The following is a 17,354-nucleotide window of genomic DNA, read 5'->3' on the forward strand; positions in this document are numbered from 1 at the left end:
CATTGACCACTCTTCCTGTTTCATGGATGGTGTGGATAATGTTGTCAAGTTAAAATAGTGAAGCTCATCACCGTCAGAGCCAGATTAGAAAAGGTTGATGATGTCCCCATTTGTCTGTGCCGACTGTTGAACAGCAAAGCCAGCATTAAGCTTTGGTCCAACAAGGAATTCTTGGACACTTCATGAACAAACCATGTCCAGCTTTTGTTGCCTTTTTTAACGATTATTGGAATGAGTTGTAATTCATTTGGATTTCGATTCATCATTCCAAATGACCCACATTTTTTTTTCCTACATGAACTCAATAATGTTTCTGTGTGTCTTTTAAAGTGCAAGTTATGTTTAAAACTAAAAAAAAAAAAAGAATCCAAAGCTTAAACAATGCAAGACATGTTAGAATTTTTTTTTCCTCTACATGAATACTATTAATTAATTAGTTTTATATTTTTAAATTAACCAGGTTAATGGATATTCTAATTTAACTATTATGATGAGTCAATGCGATTATGATTAATTGAACTTTTAACATTAATTAGTCCTGAGTCTAGTTGTGTATCACAATATATGATTGATGTTGATTAATTTCTATGATGGGTGAACCTAGTAAATACATTGCTAATTAGGATTATGCTAGGTCTAATCTTTAACCTATATATGATAGCGTTAAATCCTAAGAATCATCATGCTTCCATTGCACAAAAACTACTATTGTCTTCACCCACCCTCAATTCTAATTCATTTTTTTGGCAATCCTGCCAGTTATAAGGATGAGGGCGAGTTTTGGAGTAACCATAAGATTGAACAGTGGTAAGATAACGACAATGCATAAATCTCTTGGATTAGTGCATCCTAGAATATAGTAACATATATTTCCTCTATTATTTTATGTGAGAGTTATGTTCCTGTCTGTTGGCAAGTTAGGTTCATATCCAAGATTGAGAGAACCTGGAAGATACCACAATTCAACAAGACAAAAGAAAGTATAATTACAGCAGGAGTTGATCAAAGTATCACACTATTCACTCCTTCCATTACAGCCCAATAAGTCAAGCAAATGAGAAACAGTTTCAGTTAAAACCAAATAACAATAACAAGGTAACTAACTTATCAACAAAATGAAATTCCAAAAAATCTGTTTTCCCAGCTGAGCTGAAGAACCATGTTAGTTTACTGCCTTGTTGAAACCCCAGGAAACAAAGCTATCCTGCGAACCAAATTCCTATAAAAAAACATGAAAACGCATTAAAATGACATAAAGATGAATTTCATTTTAACATGAAATCATTGAGAACATGGGAATACCAGCTGACTTAGTCGAAACTCTGAAGGTGTATCATGATCTACATTTGCAGGATCAAGGACAAGATTTTGGCACTCTTCAATGTCTTTCTTCAGATGCTCTGGTCCTAGCTGAGCATAAACAGAAAGACTGGGTTGGTTCATATGTTCTCCATCTTTCCCATCCCTATTGGGAGACTGGCTTTGAAGTAGATCATCACACAAGGACAATGCTTCGACCAGTTGTTGTGAATCCAACAGATTCTGAGACTCACTATCCCACCATTTTTGTCCTTCGTCACCATTATTTTCTTTATTATCCATCCCTTCATCATGTTGAGTTTCTACCACGGATGCATCAGTTTTTGCAAGTTCTTCGCAATCGGCTCGAATTTCATCTAAACACTCCATCTGAGGCAGCTTCTGTGCAATATAGTGCAGAATACAAAAATAAAACAGGAATTATCAACTTCTGTAAGTGCTATTTTCAAATATCACTAGACTATATCATCACAAGTAGCACCTAGCATAAGTAATCTCAAAACACATCAAGAATAAGAAGTTTAGCTAAGTGGCTAAGTTACATTCAGAATTAGATGTAGCATTAATCAATTAAGCATGAAAGTCCAATTAAAATTATGAGATAAACCAATGCAGAAAAAACACATTTCAAAGATTGAATACAACAAAACATTTTCCTTTTGCTTTTATATAAATAGTACAACTATCATATAAAATCCCTTTACATTAGCTATAATAATTGAAAACAAGGAAAACAAAAAGGACAAAAAAACACATTCAAATATTTAAAATAATTAACTTAGAAGTGTAATTATGACCTGGTTAAAGAATATCATGTTAGTCACTCTAACGCAGAATGATATGATACCACCCTAAGGACAGTGTAGGGAAAGCAATATGGCTGACTCAACAAGGCTGCAGTTATAACCGCTTGAACAAATGGCAATTCCTTTTTCACTGTGTAGAATCAATGGGATTTTCGTGTGAAAAATGGGGTTCAAAGATGAAAACAAGTAACCGATAGGGCTAGGCTTGGATTACCGAGTGCGTTGATTGCGCAGCTCATTGATAATTCCCTGTCGGCCTTTGTATGTAGCGCTTTCAGGTCCTATCCATTCAGGGGTCCTTTCTTTAAGAAGATACCTCAGGTTAAGTCCTTAACTTTAAGAGTAGGACAGCCTTTGTTTGGGTTATACAACCTAATTTTAAAATGGTACATTCATTATCTGATATGTCCTATTCCCATAACAAAAACAAAACACACAATAATAAAGTGGTCATGGCAGAGCAATAATAGGAAACAGATTTTGATATTTGATAGCAAGAAAATATGGTTGAAGGTTTTACCTGAGGAATGGTATGTGTTTCCTGTCCTAAGTCTAGAGCTGAACATCGCCTTTCATTATAAGGAGGCTGAGGGGTCACTAATTTGGGAGTGACTGGATCCACTTTCACAATTGTTGCTTCAGTCGTTTCAATGGCTTCAGCAACATCCTGGTCATCTTTATCACCCAATTTGACTTGCTGTTGCTGATAAAACACTTTAGAGATAACATACTCACCATCCTTTTCATCTTCATCTGTTCCGAGGTGATATTGATGCATAACCCAATTAGTTTTCTCAGTTTTTCCTCCTGTTACAGGGCTCATATACAGAACCATAATCTTTTTGCAGCCTTTTTGAACCCCATTCAAGATGACTGGTTTAGTCTTGCCAGTCTTGTGCCAGCGGACATCACCCACATCCTGACCTTGTATTTTCCGGCGCTTTCGAGTGCCAGTATTATAAGCCTTGATTGCTCTGTGGAAGAAGTGAGAAGCACTTCCATCTCGCTTGACACCTAATTTTTTATCATAGATTATCATATGGCTTGAAAGGGAATTATGAATTCGAATTTGAAAAAAACTTAGGCTACCAACCAGGTAAATTTTGAGGATGAGTATAACAAATTCCATCATCCACTTCAAGAGTAGTGATAAACTCGTCAATGAAAGGATGAGGTTTTGAATTTCCTACACCAACTTTTGCAAGCAAGTGCCAAATTATCTCCTGGTCAGATGGATCAAATTTGACACCTTTTGGTAAGCCAGGCCACTCTTGTGTCACCTAATAACAGAAAAAAATTCAAATGTCAAAACATTTTTATAATTATTAAGTGCTATACTTGGGAATATAGATTAGAAAGGATGAAGTTTCAATCTTAACTTCATTATGTTTTTATTTTTAACTTTTGATCCAATAATGCTAATCATTTTAAGACATTTCTAAGAATCCAAATATATGGCAAGTAGCATTACTGAAAAGAACAAAAGAAAATACTCAAGTAACAAAGCTATAAGGACATATAGCTTATGAGTTGGGAAAATCCCAACCCGACCCAAGTAACCATGGATTACAGGCTAATCAGGTTGCTCTGCCTAAATAAAAAGACACAAAATTGTCATAAAATAATTCAAAAAACATAACAAATAATTTAATAGATTGTCCAATATCCAAACAAATTGAAGCAATTGGGAAGATTTTTTTGACAGGTCAACCTGCACTGAATGCAGTCCCAATCAAGGGCAAGGGTAGTGACCCACTTTTATATGGCTTATTGAAACAGGACCCAACCCTCCCCAAAAGCATGGTGGGCAGGGCCAATCCCACAGGTTTGACCCATATTGGCATATGCACTTGAGATGTGTGATGGAAAGGAGCAACATAAACAGTGACTGTAGCCCACTGCTTATGGTGTCATGTGTCTAACAGAGTGGGCAAAGGCCAGAAGGCACAATATGATATATGAAAGAGATTCCATTTACAACTGACAGGTTCCTTCAGCAGAAGTTTAGAAACATTATTATATAGGATAATCCATGCGAAGAGTAATATAATGCTCCATGCAATCCAATAATGGCAATAGCCTTAGAGGATTTTAAAAGTACGTGCACAAATTTTATTGATTACATACAACTTAGTTCTGATTTTCCCTTTTCCCATTGCTTCTGCATAAAAGGCTTGATGATTTGCAAAGCCTATCACATCAATTGCCAAGAATTTATGATAAAAACAGATACAAAAGCAAAGAAGTATTTGTATTACTATTTGTACAGGGAATACCGTATCAGGATTGATACGGTATGTATTTATATGCTTGAAGGAAAATTAACATATTCTATACACTTGTCTCAACCTTGAAACAAGAACCTATTACTTCTAATACGGTTGAAAATTCATTTTCGTATACAATATCAATAAAGATCATTTTGGAACCAACCAAAACATGAACTGAAAATGACAATTTCTCATAACAGCAATTATGCTTCCAAGCAAATGATATTTAATATGAAGATGAAAATAGGAGCATATAAGCAAATTTTACATCAAAAATTAATTCTCTTGTTGATTGCTATGCAATGAACACCTATGCAAAAAAGTCTGAAACTGAAAGTAAATAGTAAAATAAGGGCAACTGACTTGCACTACTGCAAATTAGATCATAAACTAGTATACTGATGTTACTAACTTCTAATGACAAATAAAAAGAGTGGCTATTTCCTTTCCTGGTTTTAATTTAATACTGAAATTCTTATCCATTTAAATTTCACATTTAGTTCAGTTAGGCAGCAACTAGCAACCCTTGTCTCACTTAGTTACAGTCTATTGTAGCTTCAACATCGGAATAAGTGCAAAACCTTTCCATTGCTTATACAACAACATTTATGCATTATCAATAGCTAATCTTAATGAATCACTATAAAATACAAGCAAAACTCGGATAAATATGATGAAAAATACTTATTTACACTTGAGAAAATCAATGGTACTAAACTAGAGACGAGAAAGATTGAGAGTGAACATAAACTATGAATGAACTTTATATAAATAAACTAAGATACATGCAAATTCTACCAAAATATATGTACTGCTGAAATCTACTAAGGAAAATAAATAGCTAAATTATAAAAATAAAAATACACATACATCACTGTTATCCATAGCATATTGACAATTTGGGCAAGCCTTGGAGGGATTGCTTTTCCATATAACTTTTTCAGGATCACATGCTCCTGATGCACTCTTTATTTTGGTTGCGATTCTACTTTTGTCCACCAACCATGATGGTCTGCATAAACAAGAAGAGCTACAAAGTTTTAAAGAGTCTATGGTCAACTATAGATCCTAGTAAGGAGTCAAGACAAGATAAATGGTAAAAATAAAAATGGTCCAAAAAATGAGATTAAAATGATAAAAAGTGTCACCTATTATGAGCCGCAAGAAGAATAACAAATATTAAGAACTAAGAATTAATGAATCAAAAAAGAAAGTTGCAATTGGCAAAATTAACCAAGAGTGTCCTCTTATCTTCCTACGAAGATGGCTTAGAAACTCAGAAGACACAAGTAAGCCACACAATCTAAGAGCCTTATCAAGACAAGAAAATTATTACTTGGCTGGGACTGCATAAGTCCAAAGTGTAGATTTAGGTAGTTATTAATATCAGAACTCAACAAACATTGAGGAGCGGACGGGCATTTCCGTTTAGATTTAGATAAAACATACAAATTCTAAGCTAAAATAAACACAACTACAAGATTTGTCACTTATCTAGTTATTCTGAATTCCAAATTAATGGTGAAGTTGAAAACAATAATAACCATGTCAATCAAACGGTGCATTCTTCAATTAAAAGTATTATCATCAAATGGGTAAAGAGTACAAAAAAATAAAATAAATAAAATCAACTTTTAATTGCTTTCAGGATCTTCCATTCCCCTTTTAATCATAGAACTATGAACATAGTAGGGATGAACCCATCACAGAAATTCAACCAAAATATGAAAAAAAAAGCCATCTTTTTTTTTTCTACATGAAACTAGCTAACCCCAGTAAGACCTTCCCTTTTTCTTTCAATCATAGAACAATGATCATCGCAGAGACCAACAAAACCTACTCAGAAATTCCACCAAAACACAAAAAAAGCTATATTTTTCGCATAAAACTAGTAACCGCATGTACAAACTTCCACTTCCCTTTCGATCATAGTACAACGAGCATAGCGAAGATGAAGCAACATAACTTGAAATCTCACCAGAACACAAAAAAAGCTATCATTTTTCACAAGAAACAATTTCAATAGACAATGTTCTTGTACTTCTTCTATGATGTTACAGGGGGAAAACCAAGTGAAAAATGGAGTTTGATAGTCAAACATGGTAAGTGCATACCCAGCCATAGGAGAATGGTAGATGATGATGCAAATCAAGTCAGAGATTCAAATCCTTATTTTTCTGATTTTTCTAGGCTTTTGTTTCTTTCTGTCTTCTCCACTATGAGTCTCTGAGAAACTTCCAATGATGCAAATAAAAATAATGAAAAGCTAAGAATATGACTTATTCAAAAAAAAAATTCTTAATTTTTTCTAATTGTATATGACTTATTCAAAATTTGAAAGTTGTTTAGTGTTGTTTGTAAATAGGCTAAGAATATTAAATAAAAGCGCCGAAATAAGGACAATAATAACAGTGTTGTTGACTGACTGACTCTCAGATACCTTCGCGGATTTTTAGGTTTTGAATGGTTAGTGAAGGTACAAAATGTCAATTTCAATTTCATGCTTTGTTTTTGGATTATAATATATTAAAAAAAAAATTTGGTATGGATAATATATTAAGGGTATGTTTGGAACACCTGATAAAGAAGATAGGATAGGATAACTTATCATATCTTACTTTTATCTCTTATTTGGTGGATCAATATGATATGATTAGCTTATCATATTATCTCATTTTATCCTATTCAATACATGATTTTTTATCCTGTGGGAGGTGTTGGGTTAGGATTCAATAGGATAGGATACTAATATTGGATACCCAATATCTCCCCACGCTATCCAATGTATCCCCACACTACCCAATATATTTGTATTTATTGCATTATATTTTATTTTTTCTTTCTCTTTTCTCTTTCTACATAATCTTATCAGATTGTCAATCAGGTGCTCATCAAACACAGGACATGATATAGGCTTATCAGCCTCATATCATATCCTACCCTTATCAGCCCCATATCATATCCTACCATTATCCTATCATGTCCACCAAACGAGCCCTAAAGGGTTTTATTAATCTTATGTTAAAGGACATAAGTTATCTCATGTCATAGAGATAAATTCGTGGGCTCCACTTCTTGAAAAATAAAAAGAAAAGAAAAGAAAAATGTGGCACAGTTATCGAAGGATGTGTAAGAGAGAAAGTTATCACATGTAACAGAAGAGTAGTTTTTTCCTATATTAAAATTAGATTAATAGGAAACGAAAATAAAGAGAATGTACAAACAAAAAATAGATACAAAATCATTTCTTTCTTTATATGTTTGGATGAGAGAAAAATAGATAAAATGAAAAAAAAAAGAGCTGTTAAGAAAATTAAATAACAAAACTGTATATAAAATGATGGGGCAGGTGAAGGAAGCACGGACACTCCAAAAAAGACAGAGTGTCGTGTCTGACACGCTCCGACATGCCGACACGCTTCGACACGGTGTCCGACACGCGGTCAACATTCTCGACACGTTGACCATTTCGACACGCGAATTTGACTGTGTCTGACATGTTCCGACACGCTCTGACACGGTCAAATGACATTTTCGTAAAAAAATCATTTTTTAAAAAAAAATTACTTTTTTAAAAATTAAAATATATTAATAAATCTTTTTTTTTTGGAGGTTACAAGGAATTGAACACAACACCCTACACTACACACACTCTTAACACACACCCCCCACACCACTAGGCTAACCCTAGTGGTGCATTAATAAATCTTCTACCTGATCATATCAATTTATTTATTTTTTTGCCTTTTTTCCCCCTTAAGTAGATAAGAGATCATCTCAACATCATTGATGGGTATTATTAATTTAGTTTCATTTTTTTGTTAAATTATTGAATATTAAATGAAATATACGCTATATAAATTAAAAATATTATTTAATATTAAAACGTGTCCCAACGTGTCAAAATCCATATATTTTTAGGATTGACGTGTCGGAGTGTCATGTCACGTGTCGCGTCGGTGCTACATAGGGCAGGTTATATTTACAAACTTTTTTGTTTACAAACTCTTACAAACTACACTATCTTCTCCTGGGAGAACACTCACTGTGTTCTCTCGAGAGAACATAGTGCAATTTGTAAAAATTTATCAAAAAAGTTTGTAAACGGATCCTTCCCCTGAAATGATATGTACATGTAATGTCATTAATGAGATAGAAGCATATGTTATTTATTATTTTATATCTTTTAGCATTTTCTTTTTGAAATTTCAAAAATAAATAAAATTGATGATAAATCTTATTGACATTTTTGATAAATAAAATATGGATTCGCTTTTTTTGCAGTTACTGCAGATAAGTTATCTGCAGTAAGCCCAATACGACGTCGTTTTGGGGCAGAAATCATGGTATATTTGTAATTTTAATTTATTTCAAGATTATTATAGTCTTTATAATTATAATTTTTTAATATTTCAATCCCAAAATGACGTCGTTTTGGTAGTATCTGCAGTATCTGCAGAAATATTTTTCTCTTAAAATATTTGTATTAACATTTATGAATTTAAATTTTGCGGCATCAAGGATTCGAAACCCATGTGGAGTTCATGAAATTGCAACCAATATTACAAAACTTGGATCCACTAGTTGGATTGATTCGGAAATCGGTGAACTGGTCATATGACAAGTCTGATTTTTATATTAGACCAACCATGTTATAAAATCGGTGAAACCCAGAGTGACTCGGTTGGTTTTTTGTAAGAACCAGTAACTCGGTCGGTTCAACCGATGACCCCACACGATTCTTAATAAAAAAAAAACTAGTTTGTTCTTATTAATTGATACCTTTATTTTTCACTTTCACTCGCAAATGGTTTGTTTTCTTTTGAAATATTTGAGTGATCTGTAGCTTATTAACTTCATAGATTATATATCTACAACACTAATATTATATTGGTTATGCAATATGCTATGAATTTTGATTTGATTTATTGTTAGAGATGTCATCTACTGAACCTGAAATACCAATATCACAAGTATTATATGCAATGTTGTGAAAATCGAACCGGAGAGGCCGGATCGACCCGGAACTCGGTGTACCGGTCATCTAACTGATTCAATTATCTCATTGGATCGGCCAAGTACCAGACCCGGTACGACCCGACCGGTTTTGGTGAAAACTGGTGACCCGTCCTGGGTTTGGTGAAAAAAAATTCAAAAAAAAATTCAAAAAATATCATAATTGACAAATTTGAGTGATCTGTTACTTATTGACTTACATAAGTTATGTACCTACAATACTAATATTATCTCAGTTATGCATTATGTAGGGAATAAGTTAAAGATGTCGTTTACTGAATTTGAAATATCAATATCACAATCATTATATATTTGTTTGATCCTTTATTGGACAATAATGTATAATTTATTATTTTATATATTAAAACATTTAGAATTTATTTTATTTTTTTCCAGCTTTTTGAATATGTTTATAATTTTTTAATATAAATTATAGATTTATATATAATTACCAAGTCATGCGGTTTAGCTAGTGATCTACTGGTTGAACTACTGACCCAATGACCCTATACTTCGACCGGGCTGATTTTAAAAATATTGATTATATGTTTGATTGATCTTTTGTTGGACAATGATGTACAATTTATTGTTTTTCATATTAAAATATTTGAAATTATTATTATTTTTTATAGGTATTCAAGTATATTTATAAATTTTTTAATATAAATTATAGATTTACATATACTTACCGGGTCAAGCAGTTGAACCAGTGACTCAATACCTCAAACGAATCAATAACCGGGTCAAGTTTAATAATATTAGTTGCAGCACCTACCACTATATTAGAGTCACTTACTTGTCATATTGCATATTTGAATATATTTATTATATATTTTAGTTAAATTTAGTTTAACTGATTGAACCAGTAATTTATTGATTAAACCCGTTAACTAAATATCTTAACCGAGTCGATGCAGGCCAAGTTTTAAAATACTGTTGTAAGGTCTAATTTCCACAGTCTAATTTCGTGTTTAAACACCATTTTTTTAGTTTTAGATTAAAGTAAGAGTAAACACCATTTTTGGTCCCTGGCAATATCTACGAAATCCTTTTTAGTCCCTGGCAATAAAAAAGGACCAAATTGATCCCTAACAGTATGAAAAAAGGGTCACGTTAGTGACGAATGAGTTGACATAAGGACTAATGTGGCCCTTTTTTTCATAATTTTAGGGACCAATTTGGTCTTTTTTTATTGCCAAGGACTAAAAAGGATTTCGTAGATATTGCCAGGGACCAAAAAGGGTGTTTACTCTTAAAGTAAAAGAGTCCAAGCTTAAAATTCGGGTTGCGTTAATATGTGTGTCACTGAAATGCGTCTACTAGTATCAACTATGGGAAAAGTCAAAAGTGTTTATTTTTTTAAATGACACAACTTATATCATTTTATTATCATAAAGAGGTATGATAAACCTTTGGTTTACCATGTTTTTAGGCTAAATTATATGAGAAATATATCATAGATTGCATGGGATTCAAGGTTTTACATCATATAAGTCATAAGATAGGAAATTGAGCTAACGTTTTGAAGTTCTTTGCATTTTGAAGGTAAAACCACACTTATTGGTGCTAAAAAGTGATGAAGAACTCATGACAAAGAGTTGAGGCTCAAAATGGACCAAAGGAAGCCAAAATATTACAAGTCAAAGGTCAGAATAGCACGTTCGAGCGCACAGAATGGACGCTCTAGCGCGTGCAGGTAGGAAAAAAAGCCAAATTGAGCAATCCAGGACGCTCAAGCGCACAAATGCACGCTCAAGCGCCCAAGTCTACAAAAATTCACCATCGAGGAGCGCGCTCGAGCGCACATGTGGACGCTCGAGCGCGTAAAGGCAGGCAAAATCCAGTAATTCAAGCTCAATAGACGCTCAAGCGCCTAGTAGCGTGCTTGAGCGCCTAAACACGAACCAGTCAGCCCAAGATTTGATTAGATTTGCCAATGGATACAGAATTGTAATATTTTGAATGAAAGCGGAAACAAATCAATCTTGATTTATCGATTGATAGAGATCCCTGGGAAGATTTGATGAGGGATCATAACAAAGATTCGAAGCTCAATCTGTCACCCAATCTGCAAGATCTTAGATAAAAAAATGAAGCGATTAAAGTTTTGATTGCAAATTTGATAAGGATTCATTGGGAGAATTGAAAAGATATAGCTTCAATGGTTATAGATAGGGAGCTCAAGGTCAAGTAAAAAAACCAATTAACGAATCCAAGAGATTACAAAGAGACTTGAGGGAGGAATCCTGTTGCGGAGCGCTGGAACACTGAGGAACCAGTCAACATCACACCAATGGAGGTTTGAGGTTCTCTTATCTTTATTATTGCTTTTGAATTCAGTATGCTAGGTTAGACTTTTATGTAGTTAGGGGTAGATGGAACCCAATTGAATCTTTATGTTTATGAATTAAATTGTTTATGAATTCCTCTCTTTTTGTATTTGAATGAATTTATCTGTTTTTAATGCTTTCTACGAGTTTGCTCCTTATATATTGATTTAGGAGAATTGCATGACAATATGGATGTTGGTGCATGAACCCTGACTTGGTAAATTTATCACAATCCTTGTGATCTAGGGATAGACATAGGGCAATTGTACAATCTTTAAATTCTTGATCTTAATGCATGTTTTCTTGGGGAATAATCGGGGAACTAGAGTTCTTTCAATATCACATAGATTTAGGGTAACAAGGAATTGAGCCCTAATTAAATTAGACAGAATTGATTGGCATTATATTAAGAACAGATTCTTAGCAGTTTAATTCATAACATATAGAGGAGATTGGGGGAAGTTGAAACCTTAACTACGTTCTTTCTTGATTTTCAAAACTTTCATCTTTTTACTTTCTTGCTTTTAATTCTGAAATTGCATGTTATTGATTGTTTTCAATTTCAATTTTCTCAAATCCCAATCTTTGTTGTCCAACTAAATCGTTGTTAGCGAACTAGTGCTTCAACCAATCCTCGTGGGAACGATCTCGTACTTAGTACTTTTTTATTACTTTTACAACTGGTGCACTTGCCGAAGTCGCAACAAGGTGGAATCCATATCTTTATATTTTTTTGTCCATTCTCTCTTCTCCTTTATCTATCTCTTTCTCTCACTTAAAATGACATAACTTTACATCTTTTAAAATGATACACACTTTTTCTATTAACTATTCCAAGAAGCCAACCGTCTTCAATGGAAATTAAAATAAAATAGAAGGCTTTATTATTTTATATATATAAAGGAAAGTATCCGTTTTTAAATTTTTTTTACAAATTACATTATGTACTTCTGAAAATACATAATGCAACCTAGTGTACTTTCAGGAATACATAATGTAGTTTGTAAATAAATTTTCCATATATATATATATATATATATAAATATATATATATATTTATATATATAAATGGGATAGGATTCGTTTACAATTTTTTTTTTGCAAATTACACTAAGTACGACCGGTCGTACACTGCATGATTAAAGTATGACCAGTTAGGGGTGGTCATCAACCGATCCAGACTGATTCAAACCGCAATAACCGAACCGAAAAACCGATAACCGAATAAACCGAAAACCGAAAAATCAAAAACCGAAAAAAATACCGCAAATTTTAATTGGATTAGATCGGTTTTCGGATGGGTTAATAAAAACCGATCCAATCCAAACCGATCCAATATATTAATTTCTCTTTACCTACTTGGGTTTTTTTTTTCCAATCATAGCCCAAAAATTTCTAAACCAAAGATCCATTAACCATCAACTAAACCCAAGAAAAAGCCTAGTCACATCTCATTAACAAAATTTAATTTGTGTAGAGCTTCATATCTCATTGCCCAAAAAAGAAAAAACTATATTATCGTTTAATGATGCTTTTGTATTTAAAAAAAATAAAATTACAAAGTCAGTATATACAAAAGATGTTATTTGCACAATAATCATGAAACAAATTTTAGGATTTTAAAAAAACCGAAAACCGATCCAATTCAAACCGAAAAAAATTAGATTAGATCGGATTGGATTTGAAAAAAAATCCAAACTGAATGGATGATTACATGATCAAACCGAAGGGATTGGATCGGATGATTTTTGCTTTCAAAACCGATCCAATCCAGACCGCGAACACCCCTATGACCAGTCGTACTTAGTGTAATTTGTAAGAGTTTGTAAACAAAAAAGTTTGTAAATATAACCTTCTCCTATATATATATATATATATATATATATATATATATATATATATATATATATAACTAAAAATTATAATAATATCGTGAAAAAGTAGTAGTGTGTACTAACGGACTTGAATTTCAATTCACACGAGAAAATGGAGAATTAGTTAAACTGGACTCCATGAATTTTCAATAAACCGTCTGAATGTGAAAAATGAATAGATAATTCGTTATTCTTTTTAAGTTAAAAGATATTATTGTGTATTAAAGAACTTATATCTCAATCGACACCATGTTATGATGATATAGGACGCTTAATCATTGACCAGTCCACTTTTTTCACTCTTACTATATTGTTGTGCCTTGATGTACATAAAACAAAAAGAATGAAAGAAATAGACTGTAATATTGTGCCCATAAAATTAAGGGGTTTAATTTTCTCATGCATGTTGAATGAAAATTCAATTATCATGTTGTAGAGATAAAAAGTATGTGAGATTCATGTATTAGAAAAAATTATATATAGAACCCATGTCAGCACGAAAAATTGAAGGGTGTGTAGGAAAATTTTAATTCTCATGTTGAATGAGAATTATAAAACCCTAAAATTAAATAGGTGAAATAAATATGCGAGAGAAAAAAGGTATTGAAGAACAATGAGAAAAATGGATGCATAAATTTGGTTATTATTTTTAAGCAACATTATTAATAATTTTATATTTCATTTATAAATTATTGGTTGAATACTGAAATGAACTAAGAACTTTGGGAATGAAATAAGACTTTTTTTTGGTATCTATGAGTAATATTCGATATTTGTTTGGTAAGCTAATATTATATTTAAACATAACTATATAAAATACCGGGAGAGTTATGTTTGTGATTTTTTATTTTTTTTACAAACTCTTACAAAATATACTATATATTTGGGGGAGTACATTCATTTAGGGATGTAGTACTCGCCAGAGTATATAATATAATATATAAATAAAAATTTATAAATATAACATATCCCATAAAACACATGGAATCAATATTTTAATAATTATTTTAAATCTTCAACTTTAGGGTCAATGTTGCTCCTAGTTTTTTCTTTCTTCTGTGTTGTTTTTTATTCCTTTTTGCATGAATAGCTTTGTTTTATGGGTTTGGTATATATTATATTATAGGAGATTAAATTATCTCCTATATACAGATAAAAATATGTGGAGCCTATATGGGTCCATATGAAAAGAAGAAAGAGGAAAATAAAACATAAATCTCACATACTTTTATATATTTATATTATCTCCTATAATATGAGAAACAATAAAATCTTATTTTTATATGCCAATAATTTCCATAAAATCGAGATTGTGAGCTTTCATACGTAGTAGTCGGTGGAGATTTGATGAAGTTTATAACTTCGAATCATGGTAATTAAAGAGCTGGCTTATTAATTCAAAAAACTAAAATCTACGACCAAATTATGATTATCACATGTCCAAGTGTCCAACCACCAAAACTAAAGTCAAGTCAATTCTTTTAAACTAATACATGATATGATGCTTCCAAGTAATTCTCTACTTGATGATGAGAGCCTAGTACATCAATAAAGTGACGTGCTGGTAACAATAAATTACTAACATATTTGAAGATATAATATAGGAAAACAAGTTGAATCAATATGGGAGAATGTGACTTCTATATATATGTCACAAAGGTTTAGACCAAATCATACACAAACCCGTATCATAAACAATTTAGTTTCTTATCTAAGTTCTCTCTTTCCAAGGAACATTCTGCTTTAGGAGTTCATACAAATGGGGTTTCTTGATCATCTTCCTCAATGTTTCACTGCTTCATCACCAAAGAAGAAATTTATGCCCAAGCAGGTTTTTTTCATTTAGCATCTTTTGCTACGTGTGTCTTTCTTTTCATACTATAGACACATATATATGCACATATATATGTATAAGTAGATATATACCCTCCTGAGCTTTTCTCTGTCTAAACTAATCAAGAAATTCGATTTGTTTGTTCATTATTAGACAGTTGATATCTGGGTGAAAATGGACTGTGAAGGTTGTGCAAGAAAAGTTAAAAAGGCAGTGGAAGACTTGGAAGGTTCATATAAAGCTCTCTTGTTTTTCTCTTTCTATTATCTGTCGGTAAATTAGCACTTTGACTACCGTTTTTGGGTATTACGAGGATTTCAAAAACCCGTTCTGTCCATCCCCATTCCCTAAGACCTTACAGAACAAATCAAGTATAAATTTACCATATATTTGAGACCATATACTTTTTCATGCATGTACATATATATATAGATAAACTAATAATAATCAAAAAGATTAAAATGAAGAAAAGAAAAAGAAAAAAAGAATTGTCTTCAGGTTTTAAGCACACTCAACCCTTAAAAGCAGCACTAAAAATTTGCTGTGAGAGCAATACGTAATTAAATTTAAAAAATACTTTAAATTTTCTTTATATGTAAGAAATGATAAGATTAAAAATTGATAGGCCAAACTGAAAGGGGCGAACTTATGTTATAATATAAAGTTATATGTTATATAACCTTCACTACTAAAATAATATACATGTACCACACTACGTTGTTTATCCAATAATAAAGGTCAAACCTCAAAACTATCCGACACCATTTTTTATGTTTGATCACGATCAGCAAACATCCTAACCTTGTAACCTTAGAGCTAGGTACATGGTTGAGATCTTACTCATGTATGTTTTTTTTTTCATTTTTATATGCCTTCTTAACAAACTCTTGATCTTCTTCTATGCAACTTCCAACCCATCATAATCTGACTTAATGTGATAGTTCTATTATTATATAACTATATATTGAAGTCATCATGCTTAACACCAAACAAACAAAAATGATAAATAAGTAAGAGGTGCAAGTAGGACGAAATAATCAAAGTCCAATTGAGGCATATCTGTAATCAAACTCTTAATTAAAATGATCTAATATTGTCACTACTCCTCACAGAATTTGAGATGGACTTGTTCATTTAGTTAATTTTGTGATGAGAAAGTGAATGGTTTCAGGGGTAGAATCAGTAGAGGTAAACCAAAAGCAACAGAGGGTAACAGTGACTGGTTACATAGATCCAAATGAGGTACTGGAAGAAGTTCAGAACACAGGAAAGACAGCAGACATTTGGTCCTTTGATCCGTACAACTCAGTGACATATCCTTATGTAGATGGGGCTTATGACATCGAAGCACCAATTGGTTTCGTCAGGAATGTTCCTCAAGCAATGGAAGACCCTAAGTCTCCAGAGATGAAACTTATGGTGCTCTTTAATGATGATAACCCAAATGCATGTTCAATCATGTAATCAATCCACTTGTACTTTTGGATCAACATGCTACATATCTTCTTTGTTTTGTTTAGCTAAGTACAAAAGAAATATGATCCTTTTGTGCTGGTAAGTTGGTGAAAACGTTTGTGTAAGAGTTGCTTTGTTAATATCAATGTGCTTTTACTACTGTGAGTTCAACAGTTTCCACATATAGCTGCGTTATTGGATATTATCAAATTTTGTTGATTTATTCAAAAGGTTTTTAATATGTTATACCAGAATTTCTACTTGAATATTATCATATTCTAGAGGTGGGAAAGATTCATTAATCCATCCCGTCTTCCATATCTAAATCCATCTCATTACGATAATAAATTTTAATTGATTGAATGTACTGATTAAGTTTTAGTTAGTGGATGGTTCATGAACTAACAAAACAATAATGGATATATCCATAGATATTTAATTATTATCCA

The 17,354-nt window shown here is 32.3% G+C and overlaps 2 protein-coding genes across 3 annotated transcripts; one reads left to right on the plus strand and one right to left on the minus strand.

Annotated features, from left to right (window-relative positions):
* Window positions 1-936: 936 nt before the first annotated feature.
* LOC133317239 (SUPPRESSOR OF GAMMA RESPONSE 1-like) lies at window positions 937-6,634 on the minus strand. Of its 2 annotated transcripts, none has more exons than XM_061519078.1 (6): window positions 6,511-6,634; window positions 5,267-5,408; window positions 3,220-3,406; window positions 2,647-3,140; window positions 1,303-1,701; window positions 937-1,219 (listed from the first exon to the last, which is right to left on the minus strand). In XM_061519078.1, the coding sequence occupies exons 1-6, from the start codon at window positions 6,516-6,518 to the stop codon at window positions 1,163-1,165; spliced, it is 1,287 nt and encodes a 428-aa protein (XP_061375062.1). In that variant the 5' UTR covers window positions 6,519-6,634; the 3' UTR covers window positions 937-1,162. The 2 variants fall into 2 exon arrangements, with proteins under 2 accessions (XP_061375062.1, XP_061375063.1); XM_061519079.1 differs by lacking the exon at window positions 6,511-6,634 and adding an exon at window positions 6,375-6,489 and having other exon boundaries at window positions 938-1,219.
* Window positions 6,635-15,375: 8,741 nt separating this feature from the next.
* On the plus strand, window positions 15,376-16,914 carry LOC133317209 (heavy metal-associated isoprenylated plant protein 22-like). The gene is made up of 3 exons (XM_061519044.1): window positions 15,376-15,447; window positions 15,604-15,679; window positions 16,622-16,914. Exons 1-3 carry the CDS (start codon window positions 15,376-15,378, stop codon window positions 16,912-16,914), a joined length of 441 nt encoding a protein of 146 aa, XP_061375028.1.
* Window positions 16,915-17,354: the final 440 nt, after the last annotated feature.

This window comes from Gastrolobium bilobum, unplaced genomic scaffold (genome assembly GCF_033153095.1).
Source record: "Gastrolobium bilobum isolate Gb01-03AN ecotype WA unplaced genomic scaffold, APGP_CSIRO_Gbil_v1 utg1269, whole genome shotgun sequence".
Classification (NCBI taxonomy): Eukaryota; Viridiplantae; Streptophyta; class Magnoliopsida; order Fabales; family Fabaceae; genus Gastrolobium; species Gastrolobium bilobum.

What these genes read in the sequence shown, in the direction of transcription:
- LOC133317209 (XM_061519044.1), top strand. Translation starts at nt 15,376, where the DNA reads ATGGGGTTTCTTGATCATCTTCCTCAATGTTTCACTGCTTCATCACCA. An exon ending in AGAAATTTATGCCCAAGCAG is followed by an intron (nt 15,448 to 15,603) that starts GTTTTTTTCATT and finishes GTTCATTATTAG; the next exon opens with ACAGTTGATATCTGGGTGAA. An exon ending in GGCAGTGGAAGACTTGGAAG is followed by an intron (nt 15,680 to 16,621) that starts GTTCATATAAAG and finishes GAATGGTTTCAG; the next exon opens with GGGTAGAATCAGTAGAGGTA.
- LOC133317239 (XM_061519078.1), bottom strand. An exon ending in TCATCCTCAAAATTTACCTG is followed by an intron (nt 3,141 to 3,219) that starts GTTGGTAGCCTA and finishes ATAAAAAATTAG; the next exon opens with GTGTCAAGCGAGATGGAAGT. An exon ending in AGTTTCGACTAAGTCAGCTG is followed by an intron (nt 1,220 to 1,302) that starts GTATTCCCATGT and finishes GTTTTTTTATAG; the next exon opens with GAATTTGGTTCGCAGGATAG.